This window comes from Diaporthe batatas (genome assembly GCF_019321695.1).
Source record: "Diaporthe batatas strain CRI 302-4 chromosome Unknown Contig00008, whole genome shotgun sequence".
Taxonomy (NCBI): Eukaryota; Fungi; Ascomycota; class Sordariomycetes; order Diaporthales; family Diaporthaceae; genus Diaporthe; species Diaporthe batatas.
In genome coordinates, this window is record NW_025408555.1 from 1356347 (window position 1) to 1381760 (window position 25414).

A 25414-nucleotide genomic window follows, 5' to 3' on the forward strand; every position below is an offset into this window, starting at 1 on the left:
TAGTGCAACCTAACTCGGCCCACGAGTCAGCTCATTTTGACCAGACATGGGGCACACAGCACATTGGCTATAAGTGTGCACCATATTTTGTGAATTTCACAAGGGGGCTGGCCGGGGGGGAACGAAAGGCCAGGGCTGGAAGGTGTACTCCGTAGGGCAGTAGGCTGATCTTGAGCGGCCTACAGGGGGATCCCAGCAGGCACCAACCCCAGTAGCCTCTTACAGACCTAGGCGCAGAGTTGGCCGCCCAGACTTTCAATACACTACTACTATGGTATAATTATATAATGTTTAAAGTTTAAGACTATCTTTAGTTATATTTTCTTAAAATATATAGTATATCTTTCTATATTAATATAAAATTTAATTTATTACTTATTAAAATCTTAATATAAGTTAAGAAGTTTTAAATAAATTAATATAAATAAAATATATAAGAAAAGTAAATAGTTTACTTAATAGTCTACTTTAAAAATTTAAATGTGTGATTACCATAGCTGAGGAGTAATTTATATCAACAGGACACTTTGTTCTGAGCACAGTCACTCAGTGTGTGAGCCGTGACCAACTCAGAAGTAATTACTGTGTGGATATGTTGATGACCCATGCATTGTGATTGAACCGTGGGGTCCCTGGGCAGTGCAGCCCAACCCCATTGCTGATGTGAAGTGGGCCGATCTGTCTTGGGCACCCGTACTATGTACTCCAGTTGTGGGCCGTACATGTTGATCTGAAGATTGTGAGATTGGGGGCAACGGTGGCGTGGAAAACATATCCAGGCTGTTGGTAATGCTGCAAGCTGTCCCGGAACAATGGCTACCAGCGATTGTTTTTGAAGAGTCACTCACGACTGTCAGTTAGCGATCCAATTTTTCATTGTTGTATAAGTACAGGGATGGTTCTGTAAATACAGGGGTGGTGCTGAATGCATTCGATCTGTAAAGATCAGAGATTCACCTTGTGATCGGTCTGTACGAAGTCCTTTTGGGATTCATTTTGAATATTCTCCTGCCTTAGATCATGTCCATTGTCTCCAAAGACCATTGTCCTGACTGAAGAGCCGAATATTTGGGCCTCTTCTATTGCTTAATATCTCATTGTTCAGCTAATCTCTTCCGCTAGGCTCGGTGCTTGGTATCCCCAAACCACTTCATCATGGGCTCGATTCCGTACCCGGCCGGCGATGTACCGGCCGCAGATGATGATATCGCCATCATCGGATTCTCCTTGAAACTCCCCGGAGAAGCAACTTCAGCAGAGAATTTCTGGAATATGTTACTCGCTGGCCGGTCAGCCGCTAGTGAATTTCCAGCCAACCGCCTCAACCTGAATGGTCACTACCACCCAGACAAATCACGGCTTGATCAAATGCCACTTCGTGGCGGGTATTTTCTGAGCGGAGATATCGATCGGTTTGATGCACCATTCTTTTCTATCAGCCCCGCTGAGGCTGCTTGCATGGAACCTCAGCAGCGGCACATGCTCGAGACAAGCTATCGAGCTCTTGAAAATGGCATGTTCCTTTCACGCGGACACAGCATTCTCTCGACCCCACGCGAATCCTTCTCTGCACATTGGCCAAGTCCAGAAACTGACAGCTTGTTCTAGCTGGAATCACTGTGTCGCAGTGCTCCGGGACCCGAACTTCGGTTCACACAGGGAGCTTCACTGACGACTATAGGAGCGTCCTGTTCCATGACAGGCTCGAGGGTCACATGTATGCCGCAACGGGTATAGCAAATTCAATTCTGGCGAACAGGGTCAGTTGGTTCTTCAACTTCACGGGGCCCAGCCTCAACCTTGACACCGCGTGTTCGTCGAGTATAACGGCTTTACACCTGGCTTGCCAAGACCTGCGCAGTGGGGTCACAGACATGGTGAGTGATATTATTCCTTGGGCGAGGAGTCATGAATGGAGGCTACACTTCACGGTGTGTAGTGAACGCTGACAGCACAAATCGTCTGTCACAAGGGTCTTGTTGGTGGTTGCAATCTTATCTACCATCCAGACTACATGGTGATGATGAGCAACATGAGTTTCCTGTCGCCCGACTCCCGCTGTTGGAGTCTTGACGAAAGGGCGAACGGCTACGCACGAGGCGAAGGCTTTGGAGTTGCCGTCATCAAGCGGCTCTGCGACGCGGTTCGAGACGGGAACACGGTTCGGGCCGTGATTCGTGCGACCCGGCTGAACCAGGATGGCAGGACTCCGGGCCTGACGAACCCGAGCGGTGACGCGCACAAGGCCCTGATCCGGGAGGCATACCGAGAAAACAAGATTGACATGGAGCCGACCAGGTTCTTTGAGGCTCATTCCACTGGCAAGTTGCATTGCCTTTGGGCTCTTGATGGTGGCCCACACTGACCCCTTATTTCACAGGAACCCAGGCGGGTGACCCTACGGAAGCCAATGCAGTTGGGGAGGTCTTCTCCACGATCCGGTCTGAGGATGACCCTCTATGGCTTGGTGCTGTCAAGCCTAACATAGGGCATCTCGAGGCTGGAAGCGGCATGGCCAGCTTGTTCAAGGCCATACTCGTGCTCGAAAACGGCGTCATACCGCCAAATGCCTGTTTCGAGAAGCTGAATCCGCGCATTCAAGCCGAGCGATTCCACCTCAGGGTTGTTCACCTGTTCTCATCACCTCTCAAAACAATAAAGCTAACATTTGATTTTGCCAGATACCAACAGAGCCTCGTCCTTGGCCTGTACACGGGCTCCGAAGAGTCTGCGTGAGTACTGTTTCTACACCTCCAAATCATAAGAATCTTTCTCATTCCTTGCAGGTGAATTCGTTCGGGTTTGGAGGCTCAAACGGGGTTGTAATTCTCGACGATGCGTATCATTACCTCCGATCAAGAGGACACAATGCGCCTACCCGTACCAGGCCTGATCCGCCAACCATGGGTGCGATCAAGGGTATGCGGCCACCGGATGCTGTTGTAAAATCTCTGGAAAAGAAACAATCCCCCCGAGAGCAAGGCCACGGGGTCCTGGTATGGTCCAGCAACGACGAAGATGGACTTGGACGTGTTCAAAATGACTTGTCAGCCTTCTTTTCCCGCCAGCCTCAAGGAAGCCTGTCCATGGAAGATCTCAAGGATGTGGCTTATACACTCGCAAAACGAACACAGCTCACATGGAGACGGTCGGTCACATATTCCAGCTTATTAGAACTTCTCGAGAAGCTCAATGGACCCGGTGGGTCTCCCTCTGCTCTTCCCAGCGAAAAGAGCACACGAGATCATAAATGCGGATTCATATTTACCGGACAGGGAGCTCAATATGCTGGTATGGGTCTTGGTCTCATGTCTTCATATCCTGTTTTCAGAACAAGCATGAAGCGCAATCAGGAGCTCCTGGACCGTATGGGATGTGGGTGGCAGCTGGATGACTTGATATCCGTGCCCGAAAGCCCAGAATCACAGCGCATCAACGAGCCACAGTATAGTCAGCCTTCATCGACAGCGTTGCAAATTGCACTTGTGGATTTGATGCGATCGTTCGGTATCGAGCCATCAGCGGTGGTCGGCCACTCCTCAGGCGAGATTGCGGCGGCGTAAGTACCTCTCCGTGGCCCAAATTCATGACTGTGACATCCAAGGTCAACTGACAGTGATTTCAGATATGCTACTGGGGCTTTGTGTCGTGAGAGTGCCCTGAGGGTTGCTTTTCATCGGGGTCGTCTCGCATCCGAACTGCGCGCGAGGACAGACCGCGCGCTCACCATGATGGCTGTGGGACTGAGCGCCAGCGCAGCCGATAAGTACCTTTCCAAGCTCGAACAGGAATTCGCTGAGGATGGGGGCCGGGATGTCGATATCGCTTGCATCAACAGTCCCCGTAACGTCACACTGGCGGGTGATGCCAAGCAAATTCAATTCCTTGAGGATCTCCTTCAAGGGGATGTCATTGCGCGAAGGCTCAACATCGACATGGCTTATCACTCGCATCATATGAAATCAATATCTGACGAATACCGAAGCTGCCTACAAGATCTCCAGCCCGATAGAGATCAAAAGAGGTCCACGATAATGATATCTTCTGTCACCGGCGCTGCTATTGATCGGGCATCTGACCTAACCTCCCCAGAATACTGGATTAAGAACCTTACCAGCACTGTAAGGTTTTCGGATGCTATCTCAACACTGAGTGCGCAATCAGGGAGGAAGCGCAAGGTTTTGGGCCGCAAAGCAAGCAAAGACAACGAATTCAAAATATCAGAGCTTGTCGAAGTTGGTCCGCATCACGCACTTCGGGGGCCTATTCGAGAATGTCTTGAAGCCATGAAGAAGACAGAAACCATCAAATACTACCCCACGCTGGTACGTCGTACTGCTTCCTCATCGCCGACACCACCGGGATCAGCAACAGGCGACATTTTGACTCTGGCGGGCAAACTCTGGGAGCTGGGTCATCCCATCGATCTCCTCGCAATCAACAACCTCCCACGCGAAATCCCGATGGCTCTGAGAGTGGACCTTCCTGAGTACCCATTCAATCATTCTCAAGTGCACTGGAGGGAGAGTCGGGTAGCAAGAAATTATCGCATGCGGGACACGCCACGCCACGACTTCCTCGGCGTGAGAAGCGACGACTGGAATGAGAAGCAAGCACATTGGCGAAACATGGTCAGTGAAACACGGTTGCCCTGGCTGCGTGATCATCGACTTGCGGGACAGTACCTCTACCCTGGCGGCGGGATGGTAGTCATGGCCGTCGAAGCAGCCAGGCAGCTGGTCGATGCGGAGAAGCATCCCGAAGGTCCGTCCAGCTTCGAGCTTAGAGACTTGCAAATCCTCAATGCCTTCCAGTCTGTCAAGGCGTCGGAAAGTCAAGTCGAAACCAGGTTCACACTTGTCCCAACGGCAGAGAACCCACTATGGTCTCAGTTTCACCTTTTCATTTATGAATCCAACGGTTGGGTTGAAGTCTGTCATGGTCAGATTCGTGTACATCACGATACCGAGGACGACGAGGAGGGTGGACATCAGGATGACCTTCACACGCGGTGGAGTCGCCATCTCCAGAATTGGAGGACGCAATCATTTGAGGGTGAGTTTGCCGAAAGTCAACAGACCTTCGATAACAAGACATTCTACGACCTCGTGGCGGCAGAGAACGATGCCGTCTACGGCCCAGCCTTCCAAACCCTCGATGACATTGCTGTGTCATCCGATGGGAGAGTCATGGCCAACATCCAAACTCGGAAATGGGCAGAGCACTACGGGGACGAGCACGTATCGTCTCACATCATCCACCCAGCGACCGTCGATGCCCTGTTCCAGATGGTCTTCCCCGTCCTGCTGGGCACAGGCGACACAATCGTACCCACTCGCGTCGGGAGGATGTGGATTAACGCACGCGGCCTCGACGGGCTCTCCCACCGCGGTTTATCCACGCTCCGCGCCCAGGTTGTTTGTAGTCGCAAGGGGGCCCGCGGCACTACCGTTGGCGGTCGTGTGGTGTCGCCGGATACGGGAGAGCCCTTGCTCGACCTGGAGAACTATGAGTCCACCATTGTGGGCACAAAAGATGACCTGGAGACAGAGCCTAGGAAGCTCTGTGCGACCATGCAGTGGCGTCCGGATGTCGAAGCCATGTCGCAAAACGAGCTGGCCAGCGTGCTTGCAGCTACCTCATCGCATGACAGTGAAAGTGACCAGGCTCAAGGCCAATCCTACATGGACCAGAACTTGGTGATCCAATACTTCCTCTCGGAAGCCATGGACCGTCTTGAAAACAAGGTCTCGCATCCTTCTGACAGTCATAGCCAGGGCATCGTCCAATGGGTACAACATCAAAGTTCTCGCACCGACAAAGGAGACGCTCAGATAGAGCGTATGAGAAATGATCCCGCATTCAGGAAGCGAATGTTCCATCAAGTGGCGAATCTTGGTACAGGCGGCGGGTTCCTCATGAAGCTTGCGGAGAACATCTCAGATGCCGTTCTAGGCAAACTTGATTTTCGGGAGCTTCTGAGCGACTCCTCGTTGGTCCAAGATTTTCGCAAGTCACATTTGTCCAAAGGACCCTGCATCCCGCCCATGAAGGGATTTTTGGAGCTCCTGGGGCACAAGAATCCTGCCATGCGGATCCTCGAGCTCCACGGTGGCAATGGCGATTTCACCGAGGTCGTGACTTCGGCCTTGCTCCATGAGGGGAGGCCAAGATGGTCTAGCTATGACTTTACTGATGTTTCCGCAGAAACCTTCCCGGAACTTCAAGAGAGATTCGGAGGTATTGCGAATTCTATGGACTATCGTGTCCTCGATACAGATGGTGATGCCGTCGGACAGGGCTTCAATGAGGCCGCTTATGACCTTGTAGTCACTTGTGGGGTAGGTCCGGTTCCTGTAATCTGTCATTTCGGTCACGGTCACTGAACACAGTGAACACAGGTGCTGCAAAGGATTGGAGACATGGAGAGAATCATCCAAACCGCCAGCAGGCTGCTGAAGCCGTAAGCATTTCCGTGTTTGACATGCCGGTCTGCCCTAGCTAGCTAACAGTCCAACTCAAAAGCCATGGGAAGGTCATGTTATTCGAGACGACAAATCCTGATGCGGTTCGGGCTGGTCTGTATGGGGCATTGACGGGATCCCTCTGTACCAGCACCACAGCGCAGGCGAATTATGCGCCATTTTACAGCACAAAATCATGGACCAATGCTCTCGAATCCTCGGGTCTTGGGCAATTGGACTTGGTCCTGCAAGACTCTATGGACCCGGAAACCTTCGAGAACTCTCTCATGATCGCGTCAAAAGCCCCAGAAGACGATCACATCGACGCCGTGGACGCATCTGAAGCGACGACGACGATTCTCGTGGACAGCCGGGTTCCCGAACAGCGAGATCTTGCCGAATCCCTGCAGCTGTGCCTTGGCAAGGGACGCAGCGACAAGTCCGTCTGCAGATGCGTAGATGTGCAGTCTCTGGCCACGTCGGCAGACATCGACCTCGCGCGCTGCATCTCCCTCCTCGACGTGGCCCGGCCATTCCTGTTCCACCTCCAGGAACACGAGTTCGAAACACTCAAGCACCTCGTTGCCTCCTCGGGCGAGATGCTCTGGGTGTCACGGGGGTGCTCGTCACCCACGCCCCCGGAGTTCAGCATGATCGACGGGTTCGCCCGCGTCATGCGCGGTGAATACCCGCTGCTGAAGCTCACGACGCTTGCGCTGGAGCCGCCAGCAGAGGCAGCGGGTTGCCACGGTCTGATATCAAGGGTGTGGCGCCGAATGCTCAGGACAGACCACGCAGGCACCGAGCTCGAGTACCGCCAGCGCGATGGCCGGCTCGAGATCCCGAGGGTGGTCCACTCGGCCGGCATGAACGGCGTGATCGCAACGCGAAGCAAAGAACGCCATGTGGTGGAGAGCTGCAGGCTGGGTGGCGCACCGCCCCTGGCCCTGCACGTCGGCTCGATCGGCACGTTGGACTCGGTCTGCTTCAGCGAGGTGTCCCGGCATGAGACTGCTTCTGCGCCCCTGCCTGATGATGAAGTCCTGGTCCGAGCTCAGGCCCTTGGTCTCGACCACAGGGACTTCCTCGTTGCTTCAGGCCGGCTCAACGATACGGGTCTCGGTATGCAGTGGTCTGGAACTGTTGTCGAGAGCGGCGCTGCGTCTCACCTTCGGCCGGGTGATCGCGTATGCGGCATTTCTCCCGAAGGGTTGCAAACCTTGGCCCGCTACAAGAGCGCGTCCGTGGCGCTCATTCCTCCGTCCCTGCCGGAGATAACTGCCGCTTTACTGCCGGTTGCTGCCATCGTCGGCCTTCACGCCTTGATCGGGTTTGGAGGCCTCCAGGAGGGCGAGCTCGTGCTGGTGCACAATGCTGCGAGCACCCTGGGCCAGGTGGCCGTGCAGATTGCGCAGAGCATGGGCGCACTGGTGCTGGCGGTGGCGAAGACACGGGGCCAGCGCGAGATGCTTGCGAGGGTCTACAAGATACCCACGCGTCAGATATTCTCGAAGGGGGATCGCCGCATTCTGGAAACAACACGAGGTCGAGGAGTGGACGTACTGTTTGCTGTGTCGCCGACTCAGGAAGAGACGGACGGTCTCTGGGATTGTGTCGCGCCCTTCGGAAGGTTTGTGCATGTCTGCGATGACGAGGCGACAGCTGCGTCTGGGAACTGTATTCCGGGGAATGCAGCATTCACTCGCATTAATACTGCCAGGTTTCTCAGGGAATCCCGCGCCCGGGTGTCCTTGCTTTGGGCGACAGCTGCGGCAATGTTCAGTGACGGCACGATCTATCCTGTGACAGGCTCGGAGATCCACGCTGCAAAGGATGTAGGAAACGCTCTGAAGTTCTTCTCCAGCGGCGAAGAAGCAGGTGGCAGCATTGTCGAGTTGGGAGACGATGAGTTGGTCAAGGTATGTTTGCTATCTCGTCTAGTGCTTGCTATGCGGGTGACCCAACAGGCTCAACTGACAGAGGAGTTAGGCGCACTTGCTCGTCAAGCCTCTATACCTCTTTGATCCTCACAAGACCTATGTCATCTCAGGAGGGCTAGGTGGCATAGGCCGTAGCATTGCTCGCTGGATGGTCGAGAGAGGTGCCCGTCACTTGCTGCTCCTTTCGCGCTCAGGGACAACAAGGCAAGAGGCACGAGCACTCGCGGAGGATCTGACTGCCCAGAAGGTGCAGGTCCTCGCACCGCAGTGCGATATAACTGATCTGAAGCAACTTAGAGCAGTGGTTGAAGAAGCCTGCCAGCAGATGCCCCCGATTGCTGGGTGCATCCAAGGGGCAATGGTGTTACGTGTACGTTCCAATGCCGTGTTCCCACAAATCGTCACTTGCTTGCTCTGTATAAGAATGCTCACAAATGGCAGGATTCTATCTTCGAAACCATGACGTGGGACGACTGGACAGCAAGCGTCAATCCCAAGGTGCTCGGCTCTTGGAACCTCCACCTTGTGATGCCCCGCGGCCTAGACTTCTTCACCCTCTTGTCCTCCATCTCATGCGTCCTCGGAGGCGTCAGCCAGTCCAACTACGCCGCCGGAAACGCATACATGAACGCACTGTGTCAGTACAGACACTCAATCGGCGAGCGAGGCACAAATGTTCCCAACCTGGGGATGATGGTGTCCGAAGGCGTCGTGTCCGAGAGCGAGCAGTTGCTGTCGAAGATGCGAAACATGGGCATGTTCATGGAGATCCAGCACGAGGAGATGTTTGCCCTGCTGGAACAGTACCTGCGGCCTCAACAAAGCAGCAGCGAGGACGCCCAGCCGATCTTCGGGATACAGCTGCCCGCTGCCATGAAGGCCGCTGGAAAGACGCTCCCTCGCCATCTGACGCAGCCCATGTTCAGGCACTTCCACTACACGGACACGAGAGTACAAAGTGACAATGGCAAAGCCCTAGTTGACGGCCATGTTGACTTCACATCTGTCATCCGCAGTGCAGACACGACAGAGCAGGTGGCCGCGCACATGACCGAGTGGCTAAGGGCAAAGATGTCACAGGTGCTGGGTCTGGATGTTGCGGATATCGATGTCGACAAGCCCATCAGCGCGTATGGTATCGATTCCCTGATTGGGATGGAAATACGCAACTGGTTTGAGAAGGAGCTTGGGGCAAAGATGGCTATTTTCGAGCTGCTCAGTGCCGGCACGAATATGGCGGACTCGTGCAGGACTGCCGCAGTGAGAACTCGTCTTAGAAGCAAACAGGTAGTTGGTGCAGTTTGAATCGGACAGGTCCAGCCGTTCATGCTATTTGTACCTGAGCCGTCTTGACATTTAATTATGATACCCAAAACCTACCATCCTTGGCCCCGGCTCGGAATACCGCTATTAAAAATTGGCACGACCAAGCATGTTCAGACAGTGAGAAACCCAGTCAGTGCAAGGGTCCCAGGGTCTTCCAAAATCGGTAAGAGGAAGAATTCATGCTCTCAATGACAACTCGATTTATCCGGGCGCGAGGGATTAGAGGAAATCATCCATCCATCCGCCTCAGAAGTGAAATTGAGAAAGAAATGTGTTCACTGTCAATAGCATGGCATGAAACTGATTCAATGCAGATTTATCATGTTAACGCTGGAACGCTTGGTATCTACCTAGGTACTTATAACCCTAACCTAGATACTAGGCCTGTCAATAAGTCAGGTGCCTCAGCACCATTCTATTCTTTCAAACACCCATCCACCCCACCTCGTTCCCAAAGACACCATACCACCCATCACAGCTCATCATGCCCTGTTTGCACACCAGCAAGCCCAGCAGACGACCGGGAGGGCCGGGAGGGCCGGGAGGGCCGGGAGGACCGGGAGGACCGGGAGGGAGAAACAAAGTGCGTAGACCGCCGAGGACGCTGCTAGTAGACATCTAAAACCCCCACCCACCGAATATCCCGACTACTCGCCCCGAGATAAAGCCAGTACCGCCCGCCCCGCATGACCCACTTCTGCGCGGCGACGTCCCAGACGCTCAGGTCGCGCCGCGTGAGCTCGAAGGCGACGTCGGCCGACTTCCCCGGCGCGAGGCGCACCTTCTCGAACCCGCGCAGCTGGCGCGCCGGCTGGCCCCCGCCGGGTATCCCGACGTACAGCTGGGCGACCTCCTCGCCGGCGTGCGTGGTGCCGTTGTTGGTGATTCTTGCCGTCACGGTGGCGATGAGGTCCCAGATCGATGAGTCGGCCGTGATAGTGCGCTGCGGCTGGCCGTTGATGGACGAGGCGGAGGCGGCGGTGGCGGGCCTGACGGACCCGAACGAGTAATGAAAGGTGGTGTAGCTCATCCCGAAGCCGAACTCGAAGCGGGGCTCGACCCCCTTGGCGTCGAAGTGGCGGTAGTCGACAAAGACGCCCTCTGCGTAGTCGCACTGGGGGAAGCGGTCCTCCGGCGAGGCGGGGGCGCACGGCGCGTAGAGGGCGCCGTAGTCGCTCTCGTTGCGGGCGAGGGTGTAGGGGAGCTTCCCTGAGGGCGAGACGGCGCCGTACAGCAGGCTCACGAGGGCGTCACCGGCGTCCTGGCCGGGAAGGTGGGCGATGAGGGCGGCCGTGACGTTGGGGTGGTCGATCCACTGGTCGACGAGGCGGATGCCCGCCGCGTGGACGACGACGATGGTGTTGGCGCACTTCGAGGCGACGTTCAGGACTAGGCCGTCGCTGAAGTCGTCGTGCAGCCCGTCGCGGTCCCAGCCCTCGGTGGCCATGGCGTTGATGAAGACCAGGCAGGCGTCGGACATGGGGTTGACGGGCGGGTTGCCCGACCGCAGGTCCCAGTTCAGGTACGTCCCTTTCTCTTTGGCGACCTGGGTCAAAGCGCCGAAGGGCTATTTTTCACTTCTAGTCAGCCTGAGCTCTAGTTAATAATAATTGGGGTAGACTCACAGAGTCGATGTACGATGGCCCGTTCGCACCACTCCTGCCACCTACAAACACGACACCGTCGTAAGCCCGCTGCGAGAAGTGCGCCTCGAAGCCCAGGACAGCGTCGTTCATCTCCGGCTGCGACTCGTAGCCCAGCTCAAAGAGCTTGTCGATGTTCTTGGTCGGCGGCGCCTGGGCGTCATAGCCGAAGATTGATAGCATCTTTGGGTTCTGGAGCGGCAGCGCGTTGTTGACGTTCTTGACGAGCACGTGGCCCGCGGCGGCGCCCTCCAGGAGGACGGGGTCGGCCTCTGGGCTCCGGGCGTCGATGAGCTCGTGCGGGAGGCTGAGGTTCTGTATGCCGGCGCCGGGGCTGGGGAAGCTCGTGTCATTCTGGCCGACCAGATACCAGGCGGCGATGATCCTGTGTCACACAAGCAGTCAGTCTTGAGTAGGCATGTATGGAGAAGGAAGTACCAGCTTACCTGTGGGCCATATCGTCGATCCTCTCCTCGGTGACCGAGCCATTCTTGACTGATTCGGTCAGATTAGCAGCCCAGCTGGTCCCATTGGGCATGATCATGTCCAGCCCGGCGAGGGGCCCAGCGATGCCACCGGTCCTGGCGTTCCAGTCCGACACGACAAAGCCCTGGAACTCGAGCTCGGTCTTGAGCAGGCCGTTCATCAGCTTGCTGTTCTGGCAGGCGTACGAGTTGTTGACGCGCTGGTAGCTGCACATGACGCTGGCGGCGCCGGCGCGCACGCCGTCGACAAAGGGCCAGAGGTACAGCTCGTGCATGGTCTTGTCGTCGAGGTTGGAGGAGGCGGCCTCGGTGTCGTTGTAGGGGCGGCGCCAGGTCTCCTGCTCGTTGGCGACGAGGTGCTTGAGGTTCGCGATGACGCCGGCGTCCTGGATGCCCCTGATGGTCTCGGCGTTGAGGGCGCCAGACAGGTAAGGGTCGGCGGCGAAGCCCTCCCAGTTGCGGCCGCCGAGGGCGGTGCGGCCCAGCGGACCGGCCACGGGCCCCAGGGCGACGTTGGCGCCTTTTTTGCGGAACTCGCTGCCCATCTCGAGGCCGCGGCGGTAGGTCAGGTTCCGGTCCCAGCTGGCGCCGACGTGGATGCCGCTCGGGTACGAGTTGGTCAGGTCGGCGGCCCTGACGCCGTTGCCGGCGTCCTGGAGGCACAGGCCCGGCCAGCCCAGGCGGGGGACGCTGCCGGTGTTGCCGCTGCAGGTGTTGGCGGTGGTGGCGTGGCCGCCGGTGACGTTGAGCTTCTCCTCGAGCGTCATCTGGCCCACGAGCCTCTCCGCGGCGGCGAAGGCCGACGCCCAGCTGCCGAGGCCTCTGGCATGAGCTGTGGAGAAGCCAGGTCAGATCAGATCAGATCAGATCAGTAAGGATAAAGGGTGTTTGGACCTACGGGCAGGGTAGACTGGGGGCGACTGGCCGTAGAAGTCGGCATCGGTGAGGGCTTCGGCCAAGGGAGAGCAGCAGCAGCTCAGAGCCAGGACTGGCAGCACATGCGAGAGGGTCGGCCGCATTGTCGTTGTCGCTGCATTGATCCAACAAGTGCGAGGAGTGGGGATGGGATGGCAGCCGGTGGAAGAAGCCTCCACGAAAGGCGAGGGTGCTTTTTATTTGTTTGTTTTGATTGATGGGCTGTCCCTGCCCTCGTCCTTCCTCGCCCTTGCCCTCCCATGCAGGGCCGACAGTGGACGCAGGCACGGCATCCGGGCGTAAGGCGGGTGCAACGGAGGGACAAGAAGCACGGCAGTCGTGCCCCGGGCCGGGTCGCGTGGCTGCCCGCTCCGCCAAGCTGCTTATTACGTGTAAGTAACAAGCTCAGCTCGCGTGTTGACTCTCTCGTACCATTTTGCGCCAACCTTGGGAAGCTCTGCAAAAAAGCGGTCTGCGGGATGGTCATCCGGGCAGGGGCGATCCAGCCTGGAAATGCTGGGGGACTGCGACTTCAATGTCACTTGTCACTTGCTGACAACCTGAACCCTGGCTGTGGACGTGCTCGGGGGAGGTTTGGCCGAGGTGGGGGTGCTCGCACATGTTGCCTGCAAGTTTGCATCGCCAAGTGCTGTCTGTTCGGATTCCGTTCGGATCCTGCATTTCTCGATGCATCAATTAGTTCGAATAGGAGTAATTAACCCATCCACTTACACCAAGTGATGCTGTCGCTCAACTTTAACACAGCTCTGCAGCTCTGCAGCTCTGCCACTCTGCCACTTTTCCCCACCGCCAGCCAGGATGCACCGCCACTCATGTCGACACTACTATGTAGTACTTAGTCCTCACTACTCAGTAGCCGTAGGGCTGAGCCCCATCACGACAACCCCAGCTGTACCAGCACAGCGGCAGTGCCGGCCGCAGGATGGCCGGCTGCTCCACCCCTGCCCAGCAGCATGCCAGCCTGCCAGCCTGCCCAGCAGCTCACTGCCCTCGGCTGCCTCGATGAAACTCGGCGTGGCAGTCGGCGTGGTTGGAGTCGGGCCAGCAATTTGATGAGAGTCCCCCGGGCCTGCAAGGTTCCGGGCCTCTGTGGCCCATCATTGGGTTATCAACTCGTCCATGACAAGACGAAGGATCAACATGTAAGCCCAACTCCCCTGCTCCCACATCAACAGCGTTCCCCTGGCACGATTAATTTTAGGCTGCCGGATGAAAGAGATCCACCCGCTAAAATAAGGCAGTCAGCGCGACGGCCTCTTTCTTTTCTTTACTTTTATCTCTGTGGGTGACACTTCCTCCCTCTTCCTCGGAGAGCGTCACTCATTAAACAACAGGAAAAAGGACAAAACCCCATAAAAAAATGTCGCGACCCTGCCACCCCACGACGACGGCGGCGGCGGCGCTGCTGCTGGCCCTCTGCGGTCTGGTAATACAGGGCGCCATGGCAGGCGACAAGGACCCGATCCGCTTCCTGTACCCGGCCGAGGAGGGCCTCGAGTTCCACTACCTGGACCGCGTCGACGTCTCGTACCTGAGCAACTTCACCGAGCCATACCTGTACATCTGGTGCGGCCAGGGCAACGCCAAGCAGAAGCAGGTGGACCGCCCCAACGGTGGGAACGCCACCACCGAGATCACGCTCCAGTTCGAGGCCGACCAGGACCTCGAGGACGACTGCTGGTTCAACATCCGCATCCACGACCTGTCCAGCTCGGTCCAGCAGGGCAACAACTCGAAGGCCTTCACCTACCTGCACACGGCCAGGGAGGGCGGTCCGGTAAGCCTTCACGGCCTGGGATGAATTGATCCATAGGCCAACACAAACTCATACACACAACAAGACCGAATGCTAACCAATATCCGGCCCTCAGGCGACAATGGGCCTCCCATCCGCCACAACGACATCCGTCCCCGCCCCGACGGCATCGAGCGTCACAAACCCCACAGATGACTCGGCACCCTCGCCCTCCTCAGCGACGACAACAGACCCCGCCGCCGCCGCCTCCTCCTCGTCCTCCTCCTCCAGCGGCGGCCTCTCGGCAGGCGCAACAGCCGGCATCGCCGCCGGCGTCTCCGTGGGCGCCATCGCGATCGCCGCGGCCGTGGGGGCCTTCTTCTTCCTCCGGCGGCGGAGGAGAAAGAACGGCGGCGCCTGGGCGGCGGAGAAGCACGGCGGCGCGGGCATGGGGCGGACCGACACCAGGGACGTCGGCGGCAGGGGCGCGGATTACCCGGCCAGCGAGCTGCAGGGCCACGGGCACGCCTCCGAGATGGCCGGGGGGATGGCGGCGTACAAGGGCAAATACGCCCCCGTCGCGCCGGGGAGCCCCCAGGAGATGCCCGCGGACCACGCCGCGCCCGAGTTCGAGCGCCATGAGCTCCCCGCCGGTCTCGATGGGGGGCGGGACGAGGGGAAGTTCCGGCCTTGAAGGGGGGAGAAACCCGACCGGGGCTGGTTGGCGGGCATGTAATTATGGCGTGATGCTCTTGGTCGAGCTGGTGTTGATAAATGAGGAGACCAAGATACGGTTACGATTAAGTCATGAGCGTCTTTGGATATTTTGGGATGATACCACGGCGTTTAGATGCAGCAATTATCTATCTAGTGAGACAGGCACTGAATCATAGGGCTTAAACAAGCTGTAATCGTGTAACAACAGCATAAACCTTAGTGAGTAAGAATCTGGGGGGGGGGGGGCTAGGTAAAGAGTCCATTGCTTCGTTCTACTACGTAGTCAGCATGCCAGAAGCTGCCCCAACTATCCCTTAATCCCGCTCTCAAAGGCAGGATTAGCAAGAAGAGGTCGTATTTGATGGTTTGAGCACTATAACATCATTTTAGGCCTTCTTGTTGTCGCCATCGGCACTATCGTTAACGGTGTCGCTAAGCGTTAGGTCCACTGGAAGGTATGTACCATAGTTAACAGTCCTCTTTACCCCCATCTACTTCTTCTTAGCTGATAGTCTCGAGCTTAAGGAGATTGTCACTGGTGGCGACGTCATAGCGAGACGTCACTTGGGCTTCACAGCATAGTGGCTCGATGCTCGAAAACAAGTAGATCTGCTTGAGGAAGATAGAGAGAAGGGAAGGCTACCTCTCGGCCTCGAGGGCATAAAGTGTAGGTGTGGCAGCTTTATTCACTCAGTATATCCCCTGCAGGCCCACCTCCTACCCGCTGCGTCTGCACCACTGCCCTACACTGAAACTCCCCAGGGCAGAACAACGATTAACTTATACCCTTGCGCATCTTCAACATGCATTTCCGCTAAACCAGGATGAAGATATCACTGCGCGGGTTCAATAATGGAACCTGGGTAGCCGACAGTGCAATCGGCTCAGTGGTATCTCTCATAGACGGTACACTCAAGATGTAGTTGTGCACAAGTGTTTTGGACATGATGAATAGCCCTGTAATCCTATTGGTAGTAGTGTTGAAGCTACGTAGGTGGTAGTGTATTGCCCATGGACTAGAAAGTATGACTTTCCCGATCAATGTGAGCTGGGCATCTTTGAATCTTATTAGTAGTTTTTAGTTGCACCGCGCAAGTGGCCGCTTGGTTACACGACGGGCCTAGTCTCCTGCACCCCAAAAGCATGTCTCAACTATGATGGCTCTTCCATCAAATCACCTTGTGGCCTCAGTCTCGGAAGCCATGTCCATGTGGCTCGGCCGCACAATAAGGTTCTGAATCTCACCTTGTGTCACAATACCGAGTTAGCGCCAAAGCTTCGGGTCACTGGTAGGCTGGAAGTCTACTGTGAGTTTTTGGATGGTATCATCATCCCCTTGTCACATGGGGCTTCCCCGGCAATCGGTTCACAGCATGTTCAACAGCACGATGCGATTCTGACTTCCAAGGTTGTGACGCCGGCTTACAAAGCTGGTTATGATCCTGCGGTCCGGTTCAAGTTCTAGGATCCGGCCACGTCAAATGAAGAGGGTGAGAATATGTCGAGCGCCTACTTAAGCCGTCCTCGATTGCCTAAAGCGACTCCTGGAACTACTTGTATTTTCTGAGTTCCTCTACTGAGCCGTAACAACAGATAGTTCACTAGAACCGTTTATATACTCCTTTGTACCTGCTATCTTGACTCCTCTCGTGCGAATCCGGTATCCTGTAGTGCCAAACATGTCCACCACAATTTTGCAAGAAAGCAAGGCCTTCCCGTTCGCGTTGAAATTGGATGTCTGGAAGCACTACCTACGCAACCGACCCTCATACCCCGACTCCCTGTGGCGTGAATGGATCGAGTATCATGAGGGCCCATTGAACACAGTGCACGAGCTCGGCACAGGCTGCGGCATCGGCGCCGCCAGCTTCCTCTCCAACTCCTACGCGAAGAGCGAGCCCGTCAAACACATGATTCTATCGGACCCATCGGAGAGCAACATCGCAACGGCCAGAGAACTAGTGCGCGCGGACGACTACCCCGACACCAGGCTCTCCTTCCACCAGCACAGGGGCGAGGACTCCTTCCTCGACCCTGGCTCCGTCGACATGGCCTTCGCCTGCGAGTGCCTCCACTTCACCGACGTCGAGACGGCCATTGCCAGCATTCACGCGGGCCTGCGGCCCGGCGGGACCGTGGCGTCGGTGTTCTACGGGGTGTTGAACGCCACCATACTCGACAACGAGCGCGCCGACGCGGCGTGGAGGGCCCTTGGGCATATGCACTTCCGGCGCGTGGCCGACGAGAACCTCGAGACGATATTCTCGCGGATGAAGCCCGGGCAGGTGGGGCTGGGGCTCAACTTTGTGCCGCTGGACAGGGAGCTCTGGCGGGACGTGAGGAGGGTGTGGGTTAATGTGCCTCAGGGGCAGGCGGAGTGGCCTATGGAGGTGGGTCCGCCGAAGGAGGCCGGGGTCAGTCGGCGGTCTAGGATTGACCCTGAGTATGAGAGCTTCGAGTGGAGGACTGATACGGATGGTTGGGCTTTGAAGGGTTGCACCGCCGAGCGCATTAAAGAGACGATGGCGTCTCTGTTTCTGCAGTATGGGGAGAAAGATTGGCGGAGTGCTGAATGGAGGGAATTTGAGGCCGCAATGGACGAGGGCGGCGGAACGGTTGATTTTGCCATTCCCGTCACGATGATCATGGCCAGGAAGAAGTAGCAGTTCATGATTGAAAAGAGATGGATGTTTTGTTGAACCACACAAGATACTTGATCATTTAGTACTTGAGGTTCCCTACTGTTCCATCAAAATGGGTGGCGTTGGCTCATGCCAACTCTCTACAGCAGCAGCCAAATTTTGTATTCAGTTCACCTGATCCAAATCTACCGTTGACCCAGCAGTATATTTATCCTCACTCTTAATATCTCCTATTGCCGTCAAGACAAGGTAGCCCTCACCACAAATTTCTTCGGCGATACTCACTAGCCGCCCAGGTGCCTCAAAAGTCTTTATGTAGCTTTGCGGCACCTGATCAGAGAAAAGGACATGGATTGAGACGGCGCTGCCCGACTTTTGCAGCTGGTGAATATTGACGAGCGCAGAGCAGGCGTAGGGAATGCATGTCGCGTAGAACACGTACCCAAAACCAGCATCTTCCGCCTCCCTCTTCGGTATGGGAGGCCGGGTCTTCCGTAAGATGTTGTTGAGTTTGCTCAAATAGTAGATCCTGAGAATATTATGATAGGTAAGGATTATGAGTAAGGCCATGGCGGTAAGCGTCCAAGTCTTACCGCGTAAGAATATCTTAACCATGATTTTCAAAATGTTTTTAAGCAACCATTTGAGATTTATGAGGAATTTGCAGAACACGATTCCGTGAAAGTTGACGATATCGAGAATGTTTGACCTTCGTTTAGCCATTGCTAGCCACCGTCTCTGAGACATGAAATGACGAACTGGATGTTTCTAGACAAAAAACGCTGGGACCTTCAGTCTTGTGGGCGACACCTAAGACCCGCTAGCACAGCCATGAAATTCGGAAAAAGCTCGTGGCTTTGACTTGGGGAAAAAAACAAAAAAAAAGCAACATTTAATAGACGATATGCGATGTTGCACCAAGCCACTCCTGCAGCCCTTATACTATCAATATGTAGTTGGCACTGGCCTGAGCACCACAGTTCGGATCCTGTCCGATCTCGCCAATCACCTAAACTGTGTCCAGAAACAATTTACAGCTGGGCAAACTTGTCGATCATCTCCAGCAAAACCATATTGACTGCTTTGGCATGAGTGACGCTTAAGAAATGGCTTCCGCCCTCGAGTACAGTGGCTTTGGTCCACGGCGAGCCCGTGAAGAGCTCAATCTGCTCACGAGCGATGATGTCTGGCCATATCGCATCTTTTGTTCCCTTCCGCAGCCAGGAGACATCAGCGGCTGTTCATCGTGGCTTGAGGGAGAAGGTGATCTGATGATGGTTATTGGGAGACCAGGGAGATACTCACATGTAACCAATGCACTGGGCATTTGACATCTGGTAGCCTCGGGAGAAGGCCATCTCTTTCGACCAAGCACGAGATCGCTGATCTAGCCTTCTTGCGCCCTTCGTCGCCACTATACAGCGTTCTCCAGGTGTCATACCAGAATTGTAAGGCCTCTGGTGTGCTGCCGTCACCGAAGGCGAGGGCTGGGACGTTTCTGCACCAGTCTTCGTCTATGACGAAGTCCGGAGTAGGCGTGGGGCTGGACCAGCGGTCCAAGTATGGGTCACAAATAGCGTGAGCGTCCCAAGACCCTTTTCTTCGTGTCTCCTCTGACTCGTCGTCCATTGATGTACCGATAGGCACGATTCCTTGGATCTGATGAATGGGGGCGTTTTAGCATCCGATTTCGACAGAGCAAAGACTTTAGGTTATTAAGGAATAATGGACAACACTCACCCTATCCGGGGCCAAAAGAGCCATCCGCGCGACTACGAACCCGCCTTGACTGGTGCCCATAGCGAATGCCTTCTCGACACCGAGCTTGTCCATAACCTGCAGAGCCATGGTTGCAGTATCCCAATAGGTGAAATCATCAGTAGAGGACACCGTTGCGCCATGGCCGAGAGGCTCAATCGCAAGGAGATTCGCCGCGCTCGTCAGCTTCTCGTCTTCAAACTGTGCCCGCCAGAACGCGACTGTGGTGTGCAGGGCGTTGATCAGGACACAAGTGGGCTTGCCATTCTTGAACACATCTGAAGTGCCGGCTCCTGAAATGGCGTAGCCAACTTCGATCCCGCCGAGATGCGGGACATGGACGGTGCGTATGGCTGCCATATCTAAGGGCTTCTTGACGAATGGTTCGAATGCCGTTGGACAAGGACCTGATAGCAGGGTATCCGCCATACTTTTAAACGACTGATGATGTTCTGTACGCTAGCACGGAATAACAAAGTGCCTAGGTAGGAAATAACGCAGGACGGTCATACGTTTCGTAGTCCATACTCCTGTAAGTAATTAGCACTTGAGTGTAACCTCGCTACCTTATATGCACCCAACGATGGCTCGAGGTTATTAGTCCCCCAGGGCTGGCATCTCCCCATCGGGGCAGGCGACTGAACTCTAATTCCTCACCGGTCGACCAAGTCAATGCGGACACGGGCAGGTGGTCAGATTTAGTTCAATTTAGTCGTCCTATGTAACTTTCCGACGATATTAAAACATTGCTATGTCTGGTGCCGAGCCGCAACATGTGACTGATGCGACAAAAACAGAGTTTGGTAACGCCTTCGTAACGCCTAGCCATAAACCACGATCACACTGTGAATACCCCCTCTAATCAGCGCTTCCTTGTTGTCCCCGTAACCAGCGTTACCGTCCATGCTTGGTGCCAGTAGCATGGGAGGGCATCCTAGTATCGACACCCTCTAGGGCGGAAGGGGTCCTCACACCGGCATCGAGCCGGAGGTTCGTTGCACCGACAATACTCGGTAGTGACTCGAAAGCGGCGCCAGTCATCACCTGAGCGTCGATTTCCTGCCTCCCACTCGCGATCCCACTCGCGATCGCGCTCCCGATCCCGCCTCCGCTCCCGCTCCCGATCCCGCTCACGTTCCCGCTCACGTTCCTGCTCACGTTCCCGCTCCTCGCGATCCCGCTGACGGTCCCGCTCACGATTCCGCCGACGGTCCTCCTCCTGCTGGCGCTCCTCAGCCTCCCTGTCGAGTTGTTGCCTTCGGGTCCTCCACATTTCGTCCACCTCAGCATTGATCCGGGCTTCGTTTTCTCGGACAGCCCTCCTTGCATCCTCGACGCCCCTCGCATAGACTTCACCATCGTGTCGCTGCTCGTCTGCCCTCCGACGATCTTCCGCCTCCCTTCTTTCCCGGTCCTTCATGAGCTCCACCTCGACCTCGTGGGCGATCTCCGCCTTGCGCTGGCGCTCTTTTCGCTCCTCCTCATGCCGATTTAGCTCAGCCTCCAATCTCATCTCGTCCCTGATCCTCTGCTCGGCTCTCTTCTGGTCTTCCGCCTTCCGCCTTTCTTCCTCTGCCTTCTCCCGCATCTCGCGCCTGGTTCGGTCGGCGACGTCCTTGTCGTGAGCTTGTTGCCGCTCGTCCTCACGCCGCTTCTTGTCCTCGCGCTCTCTGCGCTCCGCCTCCAGCTTTGCGACCTCCAGCTTTACGCGCTCGTCGAACTCTCGCTTCCGCCTGTCTTCTTCTTCCCGTTGTGCCCGGCGGCGGCGTTCTTCCGCGTTCTGCTCCGCGACCCGTCGGATCTCGAGCTCTGCCAGCCTTCTTCTGACCTCCTCCCGGATGTAGTGGTCGCGGCGCATGCGTCGGTCTTGGCGCCGTATCTCTCTCTCTTCTTCTTTCATTCTCTTGCTTTCCTCGGCTCGTCGCTTTTCCTCTTCTTCCCGGCGGATCTTTTCGCGCATCTCCTCTAATTGATCTAATGTCCAGACAGCCCGTCAGGTCAGCTGGAACTGTGAACCCGGAAGGGAAGACGTGCCCGAAGGAAAGGAAGGGATGATAATGTGCTTACGTTCAGAGCAGATCCACGGAAGACGGTTTGCATCAACGTCCCGTGGCGCCTGGCGCATACAGCCTTGGACCCTACACTTCCCATGGACGGCACAGCACTTGAGGTGGGGCTCTCTTGGTGTGGGACAGAACAGCAAGTGGCCGGAGCTGGTGTCGGCTATCCATTGGCACGTGTGGTCCTGGCAGTAGTGTGAATAATGTTTGTCGCCTCTGTACGTCTTGCGAACCCGTTTTGCTCCACACCCGCGCTGGTGACAAGGTCTTTTAGGAGCCATGATGGTATGTACTAGTTCTCCTCAGTCGAAGGCCCGGATGGGAACCTTGGGTGGAGTCTCGATATATATCTTCTTGTGACAAGTCGAGATTATTGAGGTTGGATGGTGGGAAACTCGGCTGAGTGGGATCGTTGAGTAGACAGGTATAATGTTTCACAATACGGTCTACCGTTAGGATGAAAGAATCATGTGTGAGATGTTGTCAAAGATATGGCCGGCACGGTGACTCTTTCTTGCTCAAGAAACCAACCACAGGAGCCAGGCAACCTGTTGGGCCCCTCCCTGCTCTGATATACTCAGGCCCGGAAGCAGGTATCAGTCAGGGCAAACCACGCAGGCCCTCCAAGAGGCAACCCGTGTCACCATACCTCAGATCCTCCATCGTGGCTTTGGGGGTCGGCGTCACTTCCAGATGCTTCCAGTGAGTAACACATGCAACAGGCAGGCGCCTGTGAGTTGGATCCGAGGGGCGGCGGCTATCTTGGTACCTCCGGGCAAAGGGCTGTGACGTACACACCCATTCCAGCACTTTGGGGCTTGACTTGCCAAGTGTGGGAAGGTATGACACCGTCTCCGGCACAGGGACGAACTCCTCATCATTTGGCCTCGTGGGCTGAGCGGTGGGCTGAGCCTGTGGCCTGTTGAGGAGGGCCATCAGGAAAATCCGCCTTGTACCTCCCGGTGAGTAGATAGTAGGCGGGGACTGCAAAAGTGTGACTCGGGTATACCCGGCAGGCCCCTCGCTTGGGAGTCAAGAGAGGCGCGAGAGGCTTCATGATGGGTGGTCATGCTCTCAACAATTGTGACTTCATCCCGCGGATGAGAAGGGGTGGGGGCGGGGGGGGGGGGGACACTCGAGCAAAGCCTCCACCGCGAGCAAGGCGGAGTTTGTTGGTCGGGTCTCGTGGACACCGAGGAGAGTGAGTGCGGGCAAGATTAGGAGGGGGACGGGGGAAGGTTCGGGGTTGTTCCCTTTTGCCATTATTAGGTCATGCTGTTTCAAGGCAACCAGGCGGTTAGGCGAGTTGGTGGCCTTTTCTACACATCCAAGTGCGTGTTGCGCGGACTAGCCAGCTGCGCATCTACTTCAACTGGTAGTTCCACGAGCTGAGGAAGACGAAGAGGCCGAGGTGGCTCGGGGTGTAAGAGCGCACAATTGGGAAAGAGGTGGTCTGAAATGGTCTGAATTCTGGTTGTGGGATCTCATACGTGCACGCACTTACACACACACTCTCTCTCTCTCTATTCAGAAACAACGGGATGCGGCCACCACCCGTCCGGCGGCTCAGTGAAAGGTGGTGGGAATATCTGAGAAGGGGGTGTGGATATGGGCCGGCTCGGGGGCCGCAATGAATAAGTAAGCAAAGCGGCGCGCAATGGCTGCGCAGCCGCAAGGAATTTTGGTATGGATTACTACGCGCGTGCTCACCCAGAAGCAAGGAAGCCAGGACGAGGAGCTGAAAGCACTTGAGGGCTAGGCCATATTTGTGTCACCCACCTTCACCACAGCTGAGGCGCCAACGACGCTAGCTGGAGCCTTTTTCTATACTTCCAGGATCCCACTTTTTTTGGAATGGTTTCCCGGAGCTGACACACATATACACACCACCCACGGCACAAACTTAGAATCCCCAGCCTGCCGAGCCATCAAAGAAATGCCTGCTTGGTCGCAGCCTGATTTGTTGCACCTGAGCGGGCAGCTAACTTGGAGAAACGCCGATCCAAGGCCCATCATATGCAGGCTGGCTCCACTGCCGCAACATGTGATACTGTCGCCTAAATCCGAAAATAGTGCACGAAATGGCCGGACAACAACCTGGGAAGATAGAGGACATTTCTGTTCATGCGTGCGACTCCAAGTATGCACAAAAGGCCCGGGATAACGTGGGGGTACTCCGTCCAGATGCAATTCTCACCAGAACTCGGAGGGCCATTTCATCTGGCTGCCGCTCTCTTGGTCCTGTGGTCAGATCAAAGCTGACCACTCCGCGACCAGATCAGCCAGGAACGTTGATCCCACGCACGTGGCCAAGCCCCCAGTCAGATTCAAGAGCCGAGAGCCTGATTTCAGACACCCCCGGCGCTCTTGCGATGCTGCTGCGGCCGCGGCCGTGGCGGCGGCGCAACCAGCCTGCCCCAGCTCCAGTGCGCCTTCGGGTCGGTTAGCAGGCCTCGCATATTTTCCAGATCCTTCTGTCCTGCGCCACCCTGCCGCCGCAAAGCCTCCAGGGCCCGCCGCGCGAACCTCGTCGCATTCGGCGCGTCGCCAAAGACCGCGAAGTTCAGGGCAGCCCTCCTGTAGGCGTATCCGACATAGACGTCTAGCCGATCCTGCTCGTAAAGCCGCACCAACTCCGCGCCCGTCTGGGCCTTCAGGTCGCCGGCCGGAAAGCTCTTGGCCGGGTGGTCAAGGGAGTCTTCCAGCGCCTTGATGCGATCGAGTCGCGCCTCAGATGCTTCGGCCTCGGCGGGGGCGAGCTGGCATTGCTTGCAGGTGCATTTGAATTCCCAGAGGGCGCTCAGGCCCGCCTGTCGGTGGCGAGTTGGGAGTGTCGCGTCGATGTAGCTCAGGCTGAGCTCCTCCCCTGCCTCAATGTCCCGGACCGCGATGGTGATGTGAGTGATTCCACGGAAGTGATATGCGAGACTAAGCCCAGAGGCAAGTGTCAGCTTTGGCTCACTCCCACTAGCAACTGCAATACTGGCCTTGGTCTGCAATCGTGATTGATCAAAGCCTGCTCTGGAAAGGCGCCGACGTATCGTACGTCGTCATCATCCCGACCTGTGTGAATCTCAAAGCCGTTGCGATTGAGAATAGTAGTGACGTCGTCCCCAGCCTGGGATAAGAATTCGTCCCTGGCCTCACGTGGCAGATTCTCCAGGACCATGTCATATAGACTGGCCCGCCGTTCGGGTTGAAGCTCCAGATGTGCATGGATAGGCAGTGCCAGGATGGCATCTTCAGCTATGATTTGTTCTCCCTCGAGGATCTTCCTGCTCGCTATCAGTCCCCTGCCCTTCCCAGGTATCTCGGCAACATGACATGGAATGGCCTCTAGAAGTGTCTCTGGGTGAATTGGGCTTTTCGGCCGGATGTAGAAATGGGACTGGACATGTTTTGCGACTTCAGGCGTTGTGCACAAGACAGCCCAACGGTGTTTGGATACGGCTTGGTTAGAGTACACGCAGAATTCACCCTGACAATCAAGGGGCCCATCCCATGAGCTGGAAGGCGAGAGTTTGTCATGACGGTAGATCCCCAGAGCTTTGCTCGTGGCTGCACATGCGGATGGCCCGGATGCCAATTGGGATGATGGGCATGTTGCACGGGTTGCAAGGCCATGAACCACGTTGACGAAGGTGAAGGCGGCGATTGCGATTGTGGACTTTGTTAGGACCAGCATTTCTGAGCGCTGACATGTCACCC

General features: G+C 56.1%; 7 protein-coding genes across 7 annotated transcripts; 3 read left to right on the forward strand and 4 right to left on the reverse strand.

The window, feature by feature from the left end:
- Positions 1-1155: 1155 nt before the first annotated feature.
- KVR01_007409 (uncharacterized protein) lies at positions 1156-9709 on the forward strand (the record flags this gene model as incomplete). Its single annotated transcript, XM_044794155.1, has 12 exons — positions 1156-1333; positions 1403-1513; positions 1609-1877; positions 1973-2351; positions 2381-2622; positions 2787-3559; positions 3626-6341; positions 6402-6463; positions 6526-8383; positions 8454-8518; positions 8609-8774; positions 8846-9709. 12 exons carry the CDS (start codon positions 1156-1158, stop codon positions 9707-9709), a joined length of 7683 nt encoding a protein of 2560 aa, XP_044643662.1.
- A 321-nt stretch (positions 9710-10030) lies between these two features.
- KVR01_007117 (uncharacterized protein) lies at positions 10031-13440 on the reverse strand. The gene is made up of 5 exons (XM_044782138.1): positions 13206-13440; positions 12757-13152; positions 11820-12690; positions 11356-11758; positions 10031-11297 (listed from the first exon to the last, which is right to left on the reverse strand). The coding sequence occupies exons 2-5, from the start codon at positions 12875-12877 to the stop codon at positions 10338-10340; spliced, it is 2355 nt and encodes a 784-aa protein (XP_044643370.1). The 5' UTR covers positions 12878-13152; positions 13206-13440; the 3' UTR covers positions 10031-10337.
- Positions 13441-13472: 32 nt separating this feature from the next.
- KVR01_007109 (uncharacterized protein) lies at positions 13473-15434 on the forward strand. Its single transcript, XM_044790080.1, has 2 exons — positions 13473-14571; positions 14666-15434. Exons 1-2 carry the CDS (start codon positions 14155-14157, stop codon positions 15221-15223), a joined length of 975 nt encoding a protein of 324 aa, XP_044643362.1. The 5' UTR covers positions 13473-14154; the 3' UTR covers positions 15224-15434.
- A 759-nt stretch (positions 15435-16193) lies between these two features.
- On the forward strand, positions 16194-17909 carry KVR01_007380 (uncharacterized protein; the record flags this gene model as incomplete). The annotated part of the gene is made up of 2 exons (XM_044795002.1): positions 16194-16236; positions 16948-17909. The coding sequence occupies 2 exons, from the start codon at positions 16194-16196 to the stop codon at positions 17907-17909; spliced, it is 1005 nt and encodes a 334-aa protein (XP_044643633.1).
- Positions 17910-18919: 1010 nt separating this feature from the next.
- KVR01_007213 (uncharacterized protein) lies at positions 18920-20075 on the reverse strand (the record flags this gene model as incomplete). Its single annotated transcript, XM_044784614.1, has 3 exons — positions 18920-19099; positions 19194-19547; positions 19629-20075. The coding sequence occupies 3 exons, from the start codon at positions 20073-20075 to the stop codon at positions 18920-18922; spliced, it is 981 nt and encodes a 326-aa protein (XP_044643466.1).
- Positions 20076-20335: 260 nt separating this feature from the next.
- On the reverse strand, positions 20336-23447 carry KVR01_007571 (uncharacterized protein). Its single transcript, XM_044788913.1, has 3 exons — positions 23211-23447; positions 21714-23159; positions 20336-21620 (listed from the first exon to the last, which is right to left on the reverse strand). The coding sequence occupies exons 2-3, from the start codon at positions 21985-21987 to the stop codon at positions 20581-20583; spliced, it is 1314 nt and encodes a 437-aa protein (XP_044643824.1). The 5' UTR covers positions 21988-23159; positions 23211-23447; the 3' UTR covers positions 20336-20580.
- A 299-nt stretch (positions 23448-23746) lies between these two features.
- Positions 23747-25397, reverse strand: KVR01_007516 (uncharacterized protein). Its single transcript, XM_044785919.1, has 2 exons — positions 24694-25397; positions 23747-24634 (listed from the first exon to the last, which is right to left on the reverse strand). The coding sequence occupies exons 1-2, from the start codon at positions 25389-25391 to the stop codon at positions 24055-24057; spliced, it is 1278 nt and encodes a 425-aa protein (XP_044643769.1). The 5' UTR covers positions 25392-25397; the 3' UTR covers positions 23747-24054.
- Between the last annotated feature and the right edge of the window lie 17 nt (positions 25398-25414).

Excerpts from the sequence above, each read along its gene's own strand:
- KVR01_007117 (XM_044782138.1), bottom strand. The coding sequence starts at position 12,877 with ATGCGGCCGACCCTCTCGCATGTGCTGCCAGTCCTGGCTCTGAGCTGC. Across the intron at positions 12,691-12,756 it reads GCCCCCAGTCTACCCTGCCC|CTCATGCCAGAGGCCTCGGC; the intron begins GTAGGTCCAAAC and ends GCTTCTCCACAG. Across the intron at positions 11,298-11,355 it reads GGCCATCGTACATCGACTCT|CCCTTCGGCGCTTTGACCCA; the intron begins GTGAGTCTACCC and ends AGTGAAAAATAG.
- KVR01_007109 (XM_044790080.1), top strand. The coding sequence starts at position 14,155 with ATGTCGCGACCCTGCCACCCCACGACGACGGCGGCGGCGGCGCTGCTG. Across the intron at positions 14,572-14,665 it reads CGGCCAGGGAGGGCGGTCCG|GCGACAATGGGCCTCCCATC; the intron begins GTAAGCCTTCAC and ends TCCGGCCCTCAG.
- KVR01_007571 (XM_044788913.1), bottom strand. The coding sequence starts at position 21,987 with ATGGCTCCTAAAAGACCTTGTCACCAGCGCGGGTGTGGAGCAAAACGG. Across the intron at positions 21,621-21,713 it reads TCCGTGGATCTGCTCTGAAC|ATCAATTAGAGGAGATGCGC; the intron begins GTAAGCACATTA and ends TCTGGACATTAG.
- KVR01_007516 (XM_044785919.1), bottom strand. The coding sequence starts at position 25,391 with ATGCTGGTCCTAACAAAGTCCACAATCGCAATCGCCGCCTTCACCTTC. Across the intron at positions 24,635-24,693 it reads AATCACGATTGCAGACCAAG|TCTCGCATATCACTTCCGTG; the intron begins GCCAGTATTGCA and ends CTCTGGGCTTAG.